Source organism: Fusarium tjaetaba (genome assembly GCF_013396195.1).
Source record: "Fusarium tjaetaba strain NRRL 66243 chromosome Unknown NRRL66243_c0000223, whole genome shotgun sequence".
Taxonomy (NCBI): Eukaryota; Fungi; Ascomycota; class Sordariomycetes; order Hypocreales; family Nectriaceae; genus Fusarium; species Fusarium tjaetaba.
Genome location: NW_023501419.1, coordinates 40,581 through 52,883, shown reverse-complemented (window position 1 = coordinate 52,883; position 12,303 = coordinate 40,581). Strand labels below are relative to the sequence as shown.

Genomic DNA, 12,303 nt, shown 5'->3' with positions numbered 1-12,303 from the left:
GATTGCCCTGCCAGGATGAGCTGTTGTGCTCTGAGCTACCTGTCTACTAGCTGTACCTTACAGCTTAGGTACAGCTGGTGCCTTGATGAGGCTGCCGCTGTGAAACCCAAAGCCCAACGACGAGACTGATTACACATGCAATAACTTGAAATGGGCCTCAGGGGTTCTGCCGGTTGCCTGACAACCAGCATGCCTAAGGTAGATAAAAAGCTGACTGGGCAGAGGGGCCCTCGAAATCCTACGCCACGCCTCAGCCCTGGGGTCTCACGAGCCCAAGTGGATGCACAGAGGGCCGTGGAAGCGCTAGGAAGACGAAGTCAGTTTGCTTTGCTGAAAAGATGGAGGCAACGGAAAGGAAAGACAACAAAGGAAGGGTTTGGAGATTTGGATCCACATGGAGAAAAAATAATGGGGTCAACTGCGTAAAGATCGTATGCTTTCATGCCGGTTATCGACATACGGCGAACAATTGAGCTTCAATGTTGGCTTGTTGGTACCAACAAGGTCATCGATTTCAGCCTGATAGACTAGTTCACGATCGAGATACTGTACAGGCAGGGTTGTCGGTGATGATGAATCCCGCAGTAAGCATTGGTCACTATACAGGCTCGGGAGGCAGGCATCTGACTGAAAGACGCCGTGAGATTCAATTAATGGCCATGACATGGTGATAAAATAATGTATGAATACTACTGTAGATACGTGGACCACACTATTGAAGCATCACCAAGCAGGAAAACAGGCCTGCTGCATTGCGAATACACGCTGTGCAATCCAATCAGTGGAGCTGACTCAAGTAGCGGTAGCCAACACATGGACATCCGCTGTTGGATACCATGACAAGGCATCAAAAGACCTGACCTGTCTCTGGTTGGACAGACAGGCGCATTCTTGACTCTCTCGGAGCAAATCTCAATAAACCGACTTTGCCAAAGCCTCGATTATCAGAATTTTCCCAGTGATTGCCACAAAATTATCCAGATTCCGTTATGACGCTCCATGATGAAGCGGCAACCTAGAGTTTTCGCAGTGCTAAACCCCAGGGAGAGAAGAGCGACAGAAGATGAGGGAGCGCCGTCTGAGGAGGGGCACGAAGAGGGGAGCTACCCGTCCAACATGAGGTCGATTGGTGGGGCAAAGTACCTAGGTAAGGTAGTCAGGACATATGTTTAGGTGATATCTGCACTACAAGAGATGTAGTCAGAACATCAAGCTCTAATCCTTGCCCGGATGCCCCGCGCTGGAAGATTTGGGAAGCAAAAAGTTTATGAGGACATGACATCAGTAAGATGAGAGCACAGGACAATCAGGCACAGGACATGGGGTACAAGGAGAAGCTGTGAGATATAGCGAGAATAGACGGAAGCTACGGGAATAAACACGATGAGCTCTTGTGTCTTGATACCTCATCAGGAATCAGTCAGAAGCAATCAAAGATCCATCTCAGGTTGCGCATCGTTTGGGAGACGCAGTTTTTTTAGTGGGGCGAACCCAGATCTGCCTGTCTGCCAGGTGCACGCAGCTGCTAGACGCTTCTTCAGACCCCTCGCCCCTCCAAAGCACGCCCCCCAGCAACACCTAGCAGCGCCCAGAAAGTGGTAGACCCCCCTGCAACACCAGAGAAGCTCTCCAAAGTGGGCTCCTTTGGAACAGCGCAGAACCGCATCGAACCTTGGCACCCGCCTTTATTTAGATCCTTTTGCTCAACTCGCTCTGTTCCGTCTTTCTTTCTCACAACATCATCACACTCAAATACCCTCTCAAAAGTCTTCAAATAACCACGATACTCCATTGAAGCAACTGCGATTTTTCTTTTTCTTTTTCTTCCTACCCTACGACATAATCTTCACGCATTCTACACACAACACCACACACATCACACAAAATGGCTCCCGCCGTCGGTATCGATTTGGGTACCACGTACTCTTGCGTGGGTATCTTCCGTGAGGACCGGTAAGTTTTTCACCTAAAAAGCCATTATGAGTTGCATTAGGAGCATGACACTAACTCTTTACCCCAGATGTGATATCATCGCCAACGACCAGGGTAACCGAACTACTCCCTCATTCGTCGGTTTCACCGACACCGAGCGTCTGATTGGTGATGCCGCCAAGAACCAAGTCGCTATGAACCCTCAGAACACTGTCTTCGACGCCAAGCGATTGATCGGTCGCAAGTTCGCCGACCCTGAGGTTCAGGCCGATATGAAGCACTTCCCCTTCAAGATCGTCGACAAGGGTGGCAAGCCCAACATCGAGGTCGAGTTCAAGGGCGAGACCAAGACCTTCACCCCCGAGGAGATCTCTGCTATGATCCTTACCAAGATGCGTGAGACCGCTGAGTCTTACCTCGGCGAGACTGTCAACAACGCCGTTGTTACTGTCCCTGCCTACTTCAACGATTCTCAGCGTCAAGCCACCAAGGATGCTGGTCTCATCGCCGGTCTCAACGTTCTCCGAATCATCAACGAGCCTACTGCTGCCGCCATTGCCTACGGTCTTGACAAGAAGGTTGAGGGCGAGCGCAACGTCCTGATCTTCGATCTTGGTGGTGGTACTTTCGATGTGTCTCTCCTTACAATTGAGGAGGGTATCTTCGAGGTCAAGTCTACTGCTGGTGACACTCACTTGGGTGGTGAGGACTTCGACAACCGTCTGGTCAACCACTTCGTAAACGAGTTCAAGCGCAAGCATAAAAAGGACCTGAGCACTAACGTCCGCGCTCTGCGACGTCTCCGAACCGCTTGCGAGCGTGCCAAGCGAACCCTTTCTTCTTCTGCTCAGACCTCCATTGAGATCGACTCTCTCTTCGAGGGTATTGACTTCTACACCTCTATCACCCGTGCTCGTTTCGAGGAGCTTTGCCAGGATCTCTTCCGATCCACCATCCAGCCCGTCGACCGTGTCCTTACCGACGCCAAGATCGACAAGTCCCTTGTCCACGAGATTGTCCTCGTCGGTGGCTCTACCCGTATCCCCCGTGTCCAGAAGCTCATCACCGACTACTTCAACGGAAAGGAGCCCAACAAGTCCATCAACCCCGATGAGGCTGTTGCCTACGGTGCCGCCGTCCAGGCCGCCATTCTCTCCGGTGACACCTCCAGCAAGGCCACCAACGAGATCCTGCTTCTCGATGTCGCTCCCCTCTCTCTCGGTATCGAGACCGCTGGTGGTATGATGACCAAGCTTATCCCCCGCAACACCACTATCCCCACCAAGAAGTCCGAGGTCTTCTCCACCTTCTCCGACAACCAGCCTGGTGTTCTTATCCAGGTCTACGAGGGTGAGCGTCAACGCACCAAGGACAACAACCTGATGGGCAAGTTCGAGCTCACTGGTATCCCCCCTGCCCCCCGTGGTGTTCCCCAGATTGAGGTCACCTTCGATCTTGATGCCAACGGTATCATGAACGTCTCCGCTGTCGAGAAGGGCACTGGCAAGTCCAACAAGATTGTCATTACCAATGACAAGGGCCGCCTGTCCAAGGAGGAGATCGAGCGCATGCTTAACGACGCTGAGAAGTACAAGGAGGAGGATGAGGCTGAGGGCAAGCGTGTCGCTGCCAAGAATGGATTGGAGTCGTACGCGTACTCTCTTCGCAACACCCTCTCCGACCCCAAGGTCGAGGAGAAGATCGAGGCTAGCGACAAGGAGACCCTCACTGCCGAGATCGACAAGGTCGTTCAGTGGCTTGATGACAACCAGCAGGCTACTCGTGAGGAGTACGAGGAGCACCAGAAGGAGCTCGAGGGCAAGGCCAACCCCATCATGATGAAGTTCTACGGAGCTGGTGGTGAGGGTGCTCCTGGTGGCATGCCCGGTGGTCCCGGCGGCTTCCCTGGTGCTGGCGGCCCTGGTGGTGCTCCCGGTGCCGGTGGTGACGATGGTCCCACCGTCGAGGAGGTCGACTAAATTCTTTGATACCCCAACAATATCAGTCTCGACTTCTAGAGTTGTCATGCGTCCAATGGTACAATGCGGAGGCTAGGGGTTTCATGGGATGATATGATGAGATTAGATTTTCTGTTTTGTTTTTGCGACTTTCACGGTTATGAAAAGCTCGGTGGTTTTTACCCAATGTATTTTAATGAATCGATGAATCAAGATATTCACAATAACTACTACTTTGCCTCTTCCCTTTTGTGACATGTCTTTCTCGTAAGTTGCGATTGATGCAGCGCCTACTAATCCCGGCTCTCAGAGGCTTTTAGGCTTGTCACACAACATCTTCATGGAGGTGTAGTAGGGGAGGAAACAAAATTCAGGATCTTAAGCCTAAGAGATAAAAGACTTAAGTAGCTTAGTATAAATTTAGGATAAGTTTAGGATATCTTTTATGGAGTTCATTTTATTATCCTAAATTTAGGTCTTGTATTTTCTTGCTCCCTGAGGGTATGGTCAAGGTGATGCCTGGTAGGGGAGGAAAGAAAACCCAAGACCTCGAACCTAAGCGAGAAAAGTGTTTAGGTAAATCTAGTCTAAGTTTAGAGGACTTCTTTGCTAAGTTTATTTCAACAGTCTATATCAAGGTCCGATGTCTTCTTGCTCCCTGAGGCTGAGCTCACATAAATATGTTCAAGGAGGACCCAAAGCTCGTATCTCTACAGGGGGATCCATTATCTTGCTTCAGATATCTAATTTATGTGTTATCACCGCGCCGTGGAGAAACCTTTGAATGGCCCGCAAGAATCGGACCACATACTCTTAGGAAAGGGGAGCAATCTTTGCCAGCAGAGAATGATTACAGAACTTGGTTACGAAATTGGAATTCTCCATTAATACAAGAGTAAGTTGATCACTTTCGTGGCTCAACAGGCTCATTAAATACTGTCCCTTCTGGTACTTTGTCCTCTCTGCTCTCCCAGACATCTTCACTACTCGGTTTCCCAGGGCCATACTTTGTGAACTCCTTCGCACGATAATAATCCCTGATGGCCTTCTCCCGCATCTCAGGAGAGTAGCTCTTGGTACGCATGCAGAACCAGAAGTCATCCCAATGCTCGCTGCATGATCTCATCTCACCGTAGCGATACACGGCATTGAACTGTCCACCCATCGAGTTGCATGCCCATGCTTGGTCGAAGGCCTGACGACAGGACATGTCTGTTGGGAGCAGGGCTTCAGAGAGGGCGTCGCGGGGAGGAATATCGGCGGGTGTAGGGGTGGATGAGCGTGTGGATTTCTTGAGAGTGAGCCATGATGGTAGTTTGGAAGAGGAGTTTTGTTGTTGTTGGTCTTCTGTTGTGGAGGGTTTTGCGTTCTTCTCAGCTTCAAAGAGATCGATGAACTTTTGGATTTCGGGATCGGTATTGGAATTGGATGGGGCTGTTGTTGAAGGATCCGAAGTTGTGGATGTGATTGCGGTTGTTGGTGATGCGACAGGAGAGGTCTCTTTAACTGGCGCAGCTGACTTGCCCTCACTAGGAGGTGTAGAAGACCATAGCCAACCCATTGCGACGTTTTATAAGTGGTCGCGGATTCAATTGAATATCTCGCTTGAGTCTCGTGATGGTTGATGCGAAAAAGCTTAGAGTTTCGTGGAGATTGAAGGAAAATATTGATGTCGCAAGGGGAGTGGCGCGGTTGAAGCCTGAATCTTGATTGATAAAGAACCGACTGTCCAATTGAAGTTGTTGAATGATATAATCTGACCTGAGTCTTAGTGGAGCGCAGATTGTTCTGGATATTGGAGTTTTAGGTGATGAAATGCGACGCTGGGAGGGATGTCGAGGAAAAATAGATCTGCCGTATCCCCGACGAGATCTGCTCAAAGGGACTTCGGAGTTATCATATCGTAATTCTTCTATAAAAAGAATCAATGTGCTATTCTAGGCCGTAGCATATGGATTTTCGGGCCCAAATATTATTATACTGTGATCTAACATATGTAAGTGTGAAGGGTTTGATGTCTGCCCTGATAACCGGGCTTCATTTCTCAACATAGCTGTCTGCTGTACTCTGATGGGAGACTAACAAAGACTACTACGAATAAGAAGCTCTAAACAGTAATTATATTAGCCTTTCTGGGCATGTTAATCATTAAATAGGGTTATCTATTAGCGAGTTTTGTGAGGTAATTGAAGCATCATCGTGATCTCTACATCATGGATCGGATCATAAATTGCTTGGTGGGGTTGATCTTCACATGGGTAGGCATATCAGCGACTGGCCAAAGAGGAAACAAATACTTATTTTGAGGTATATGTATATTATGACTTCCATCATAGTAGCATACCTAGGTAGGTAGTTAAGTGTTAGATTAAGCCTCAAGGGAATAATATTATTGTTAGACATATAAACGTGCTTCATAGTAGCTCTTTATCTCAAGGCAGTCCAGGTCGAGTCGAGACTCAACTGCCATTCTCAGCTTATGACCTCATTGGAGGAAGCTAGCTGCAATGCGACAGCTCCAAGCTAGCCCTTCCTGCCAACAATTCTCTACCCTAATCAACAAACTTGATCTCTTCACGAACTTGAGGATCCTCCCATTCTTCTAACCTGACCTGTTGCAGTATGCGCGCTGTTGGGATCGAAGCATCATGATTCCAAGCCGAGGTCTTGCGACGGCGGCACTTTTCGCAGCCCGCCGGCCCCTCATATCATCGAGATCCCTCGGGTGTGGCTTCGCAGCAGCTTCTCTTCGACAACGGCTCGGCCAAAATGCGATAAACCGACCTGTTAGTCGCGTGTGGGAGAGCACCATCATCAACCCCGAGGAGGCGGTTCCCCCAATTGCACCCGAAGAAGGTGCTGACAAGAGTGGTCATATCACTACACAATCCAACGAAGCCATTCTCTTTTTCGATAGTGAGTCTCCCCATAAACGAACCATCGCCTGCTTGTCACCTGACATGGAACTCAGATATCTTTCCTCTCAAACTCAGCAGCGTTCTCATGCGTCCTTGGAAGTCGGACAACGACGTATCGGATTTACTCAGGCGATTTGAATCTTCCTCCTTAGGCATTCTCGACCCAATTCGCCTTGTGAAGACAGCTATTCCAGAAGACCTACCGATAAAGGTGACCGAGATCTTACCACGGCTCAAGGATGGAGGTGCATATGTCAAATTCATGCATGACTCCAACATAGACCCTGCGGAAATTGAAGGTATATTTTGCCCTATTAGGATTCACCAACGCATATACTTACTCAGTTCATCTATCAGCTCAATTAGCAACTCGACTGAAAGAGAAGCCCTTAAAACCTTGGTTCTCCATCTTCCGTCCTGTCAACGCCCGTCTCGTACAGGGCACGCCATGGTTAGAAGACCTGTACAGATATCCTACAAGCTTCATCAAAATCGAATTTGTTCCTCCAACTCCTGGTACCACCCCTGAAGAGCTTCCCGAAGAGACGCTGTACTCTTTATTCCGCAAATATGGAAAAATCGCAGATATTATACCACAGCCAAACGACTCAAAGGTCACGCCACGATATGCCCATGTCATGTTTCCTGTAACAAGAGACGCAATTATGGCTCGCAACTGCATGCATGGATTCATTGTCAACGAGGTCTTGGGAGGTGGCAAGAACGGAACTAAGCTTCGCCTGTCCTTCGAGAAACGCGTCAAGGCTCATAGTATTTGGAATTGGCTGACAAACCATCCACGTATTGTGATACCCGTCTTTGCTGCCCTCGTAGCTGGTCTTTCGGTTCTGATTTTCGACCCTATTCGGGAATTCTTCATCAAGCTTCATATTCAGCATTCTCTAGAGTTTAAAGATTCTCGAATTTACAAATGGTTCAAGAAACAGTCTGGCAACTTTGGCTTATCAACCAAACCCAAGGGAGGAGATGGCCTTGAGGAAGTCTGGAATCACCGACGAGATGCAATTGACAAAGTGCAAGGCTGGCTTGATGAAACATCTGACACTTTCATCGTTGTTACTGGACCCAAGGGTTCAGGAAAGGTTGAGATGGTCATGGATCAAGCTTTGGAAGGTCGAAAGAACGTGCTCAAGATCGACTGCAGACGAATTGTAGAGGCCAGGGGTGAGGCGGGCACTATCAAACGTCTGGCTACAGCCGTTGGCTATCGTCCTGTATTCTCATGGGCCAATAGTATGAGCAGTATGATCGATCTTGCTGTTCAGAGCACAACGGGAGTCAAGGCTGGCTTCTCGGAAACTCTCGAGTCTCAGTTGACCAAGATCATGCAAACCACTACCGGCGCCCTTAAAGATGTTGCCGTTGGCTCTCGTAACAAGAAAGATAGCGACTACAGGCTGTCTGAGGACGCTTGGCTGGAAGCTCATCCTGAGCGTAGACCTGTTGTCGTTATCGATAACTTCCTCCACAAGGGCGAGGAAAACAGCATCATCTACGACAAGATAGCTGAGTGGGCAGCGACTGTCGTGCAGAACAACGTCGCACATGTTATCTTCCTTACCACCGACTCGGCCTACTCAAAGCCTCTGGATAAAGCACTGCCCGACCGACTCTTCCGTACTGTTTCGCTTGGTGATTTGGCGCCCGAGGTAGCAAAGAACTTTGTTCTTAGCCGACTCAAGGATCAACTCGCCGCTGACGAGAAAGCACGAAAGGAGCAAGGGGATGAAGAAACTGAAAAATCACCTATTCCACGCCCAAACATGTTTGAGCTTGACCAATGTATCGACACTCTTGGTGGCCGTCTCACAGATCTGGAGTTCCTCGCCCGGCGCCTACGAACTGGGCAATCTCCCAAACAAGCTATGGAAGAGATCGTTTCCGAGACAGCTACCGACATTGTTCGTATCTACCTTCTTGGCAAGGCCTCAGAGATCGAGGACAAGAAATTCTCTTCTCAACAGGCTTGGCATCTTATCAAGTCGCTTGCTCAAACCCCCAATCTACGTTATAACGAAGTTACACTCTCTGCGCCATTCTCCTCCGCAGCACCCGCGGCTGCCTCAAATGCTGATGCCGCCATTGATAGCCTCGTCAGTGCCGAGCTCATCGCGGTTAAGACGCACCAAGGCCGACCCATGACAATCACAGCTAGCAAGCCTCTGCACCAAGCTGCATTTTCGGTCCTTCTACAGGACCGTGTCCTTAGAGCAAAGATGGACTATGATGTGCTCAACGACTCATCCAAGGCCGAAGCTCGCTCAATTGAGAAGGTTGAAAACGAGTTATCTCTTCTGGGCAGCTTGCCTCGCCAGACAGCAGAGACAGCAGGACGTATCAACTTCTTGCTCCGCAAATTGGAAGACAGCCAAGCCAAGATCACTAAATGGGATAAAGAAATGACCACTTTGAAGAAGCTTCTTAGCGAGGAGTTTTGATCATGAGTTGCATATGCTTGGGAAGGGTTATTTCGATTTGTAACGACTCCTCTCTAACTATTGCCATACTGTATCAGAATAGGAATATCTGAGATTTATTTAAGTCTACTAGAATTTTCTAAGACCCGGCAAGGTGCTCATGAACAATACTTATCATCTCATAATAGCGCAGCAGTGGTATTGCGTTTCGGGTATGGTTGTAAGAATCTTGCAGTAAAATTGAGATTTCATCTGTCATGAATGGTATACAACTAAACAAGCCCTTAATCGAACATAAATCATGAAGCCGGTCAACGGGCGTCTCCTCCAAGGCAAATACGACATAATGAACCTCCGTATTCATGCTTTTACTTCCAGGGATGCTCACAAGTAAACAGTTGCTTAAAAAAAAGTACACTCGTCAACTTTGTTTTATCATGGTGAAATAAAGCGACAATAGTTCACCACTGACATCCCACGGCCTTCTCTATATTAATTAGCCCTAAGCCATCATGGACATTTGTGATTGATCGGGTTCCGCTGGTTGAGCTGATATTTCACATCCTTGAGTGAAGAATATGCGAGAATCTGTATCGTAGTCGTTTGTTATGCTGTAGTAGTTTCCTAATTCACGGTTAGTCACTCAGCTGTTGAGAAAAAAGGGGAGCAAGTTGACACACCTCTGGGAACAAACCACATGCCTCCAGCGCTGAGTCGGAATGAAGCCTCGTTCACAGTGACGAGCACCTTTCCAGTATGTACAAAGAAGACCATGTGCATCTTTCGCGAGTTCTTTGGCCTCTTTTCAGAGCCAGCAGGTAGATCAACAACACCAGCACCCATGAAAGGGGTTGTGAGTGTCTTGGCCATGCGGAAAGACACATTTTGAACAACACGAGTCTGAATAGCTTCCCCCGATATGGCAACGCGATCCTCCATAACCTCGACTGGTTCTTCGTCTCCAGGAGGATTCGTCTCGTGCTCAGGCTCCCACAAGATGACCTCAGCGTTGACAACACCAGGATTCAGCTCCCACTCTTCAGGCTCAACCACTTCAACTTCCCGCACAGCCTTGGATTTCGGCCTTCCACGAGCTTTTGTCCTAGGCTTTGCAGGCGGCTCTTCTTGAGGTGCGCGGATGATTTCTTTGATGGTCGACAACACAAAGCGGTCACGGCCGGAGACGTCCTTGAATTCCTCTTCCTCTTGAACCACCTTGTCGCCTGCCCACCAATTTAGGGGTTTGAATGAGTGTCTCCCAGATCTTGTCGTCTTAAATTCGTCGGGGTTATGACGAACAGATACCAGGCCTCGCTTCTTCGGCATTGGAGGTCTATGTTGAATTGCTGCAATTGATGTATCTCCAACATCACCTGTGGTCTGTGGTTTCGGTTTTCGCCCAGGTCTTCCCCTAGGTTTTGGCTCGGCTGCTGGCGCCGACTTGGCTGGTTTTGAGGGTTTCGAGGCTTCATTTCTTGGTCTCTTGGCCTGTCTGGGGGACTCTTCAGGTTCAGGCTCGGGATCTGAGGCTTCTTTGTCCGACTCTTCATGCTCCTCAGCTTCTTCTGGTTCCTCTGGCGCTGGTCGTTTCCGTGATTCGGGAGCAGCTGACTTCTTAGGTTGAACAGCAGGCTTCGGTTTCCGTCCCCTTCGGCCCTTGCCTGGCTCCTGGATCTCTTGGGGCTCCTCTTCAACAGGCTCCTCCCCGACGGGCTCTTCTTCTACTGGTTTGGCCTTCGCTGGCCTTCCTCGTTTCCCTGGCTTTTTGGGTTCTGGTTCTGCACGTTGTGACTTGTCTTTGGCTGATGCTTTGTTGGTCTTGACAGGCTCCGGCTCCGACTCGTGCTCTGAAGAGTGTCTAGTCAGGTCGTCAACCAATTCAAGAGATTTATCGAGAAGGTCCATGTCATCCCCAACGTCGCCCGCTTCACTGGCTTCTGGCGCATCTTCCGTTTCATCGGCGTCCTCTTCGTCGTGAGTGCCGCCATTGACTCCATTCGCTGTAGCTTGCCCGCGCAAAGAGGGCTTTGCTCCAAAATCGATTTTCCGGGTCACAGTAGCGTCGCGATCGTTGGAAAAGGGTGGGCGCGTGGGCGAGGAGAGATGTTCGAGATTCGGATTTCGTCGAGGGGAAGACATTAATGTAGTCTTCACGGGCGATCGACTTCGAGGGATGGGATACTGCCTATTTTCCCTAAGCACAGTCTGAGGTCCCGGCCCAGGAACTAGAATGGCGTCAGTTAATGCATCATATGGTGTAGGCATTTGCGATCGCACTTGTTTCAATATCCATATCTTCACTGCCAGCTTCGTCCTCCTCGTCGTCGCTCTCGTATTGGTCGTTCCTTGGCGCTTCATCCTCGTCATCGTACCTTTGGTCAGATTCGGTTTCTTTTTCTAGCGGAGAAGAAAGAAGGTCGTCCAAAGGTTGCATGCCATATTCATCGCGATTACCCGTGTCTATCAACTCGACGCCAGTTTTGCTACAGAGACAATTAGACCCTGCATAAATATAGGCAAAGATAGAATCTTGCGCTTCAAGCGCGCAATATCAACTCACCGACCACGCTCGCCGAGCTTGTAAATAGCCTGCGGTTCAGCAACTTCGCTGCGCCTTGCGCCTCGAGGTGCCATTTTGTTTATTTTCCACCTAAATGTATGCTGCGTCTTCTTCTTTTCGTGAGAAAGAATATATTATCGCGGCGTCAAAATGTATGGGTGCGATACAATGAGAATTGGAAACAAGGACGCGACTGGTGGTGACGCGGTTGTGAATGTTGTTTGGTGGTGACTTTTAAGCGGCGCGCCCAAGTAATTGGAATCGTGTGGTCCCCGTGTAGCTGGGGGGGTGTTAGAGGGTCACAGTTGATTTGACCAGTGAAATCTTACATGAGCACAGTGGGCTTACATAGGTATCCTTTTGCACGATGGGTCATAAACTGCTCGGTCCTTTAACTGTATGCGTGTTCATAATGAGAGAAGAGCTTTGCTGCAGATAAATTATTCACTTTTTGTTGATCTATACTTCGTCAAGAGCTCGATCAATCTGTTGTGTTC

At 49.1% G+C, this 12,303-nt stretch overlaps 4 protein-coding genes across 4 annotated transcripts; 2 read left to right on the top strand and 2 right to left on the bottom strand.

Annotated features, from left to right (window-relative positions):
- Positions 1-1,885: 1,885 nt before the first annotated feature.
- On the top strand, positions 1,886-3,911 carry FTJAE_9720 (heat shock 70 kDa; the record flags this gene model as incomplete). Its single annotated transcript, XM_037356670.1, has 2 exons — positions 1,886-1,953; positions 2,021-3,911. The coding sequence occupies 2 exons, from the start codon at positions 1,886-1,888 to the stop codon at positions 3,909-3,911; spliced, it is 1,959 nt and encodes a 652-aa protein (XP_037203191.1).
- Positions 3,912-4,794: 883 nt separating this feature from the next.
- FTJAE_9719 (early meiotic induction 1) lies at positions 4,795-5,451 on the bottom strand (the record flags this gene model as incomplete). The annotated part of the gene is made up of 1 exon (XM_037356668.1): positions 4,795-5,451. One exon carries the CDS (start codon positions 5,449-5,451, stop codon positions 4,795-4,797), a length of 657 nt encoding a protein of 218 aa, XP_037203190.1.
- A 1,087-nt stretch (positions 5,452-6,538) lies between these two features.
- FTJAE_9718 (mitochondrial escape 2) lies at positions 6,539-9,267 on the top strand (the record flags this gene model as incomplete). Its single annotated transcript, XM_037356667.1, has 3 exons — positions 6,539-6,806; positions 6,862-7,107; positions 7,154-9,267. 3 exons carry the CDS (start codon positions 6,539-6,541, stop codon positions 9,265-9,267), a joined length of 2,628 nt encoding a protein of 875 aa, XP_037203189.1.
- A 481-nt stretch (positions 9,268-9,748) lies between these two features.
- Positions 9,749-11,880, bottom strand: FTJAE_9717 (centromere associated protein; the record flags this gene model as incomplete). Its single annotated transcript, XM_037356666.1, has 4 exons — positions 9,749-9,870; positions 9,927-11,471; positions 11,524-11,729; positions 11,807-11,880. 4 exons carry the CDS (start codon positions 11,878-11,880, stop codon positions 9,749-9,751), a joined length of 1,947 nt encoding a protein of 648 aa, XP_037203188.1.
- Between the last annotated feature and the right edge of the window lie 423 nt (positions 11,881-12,303).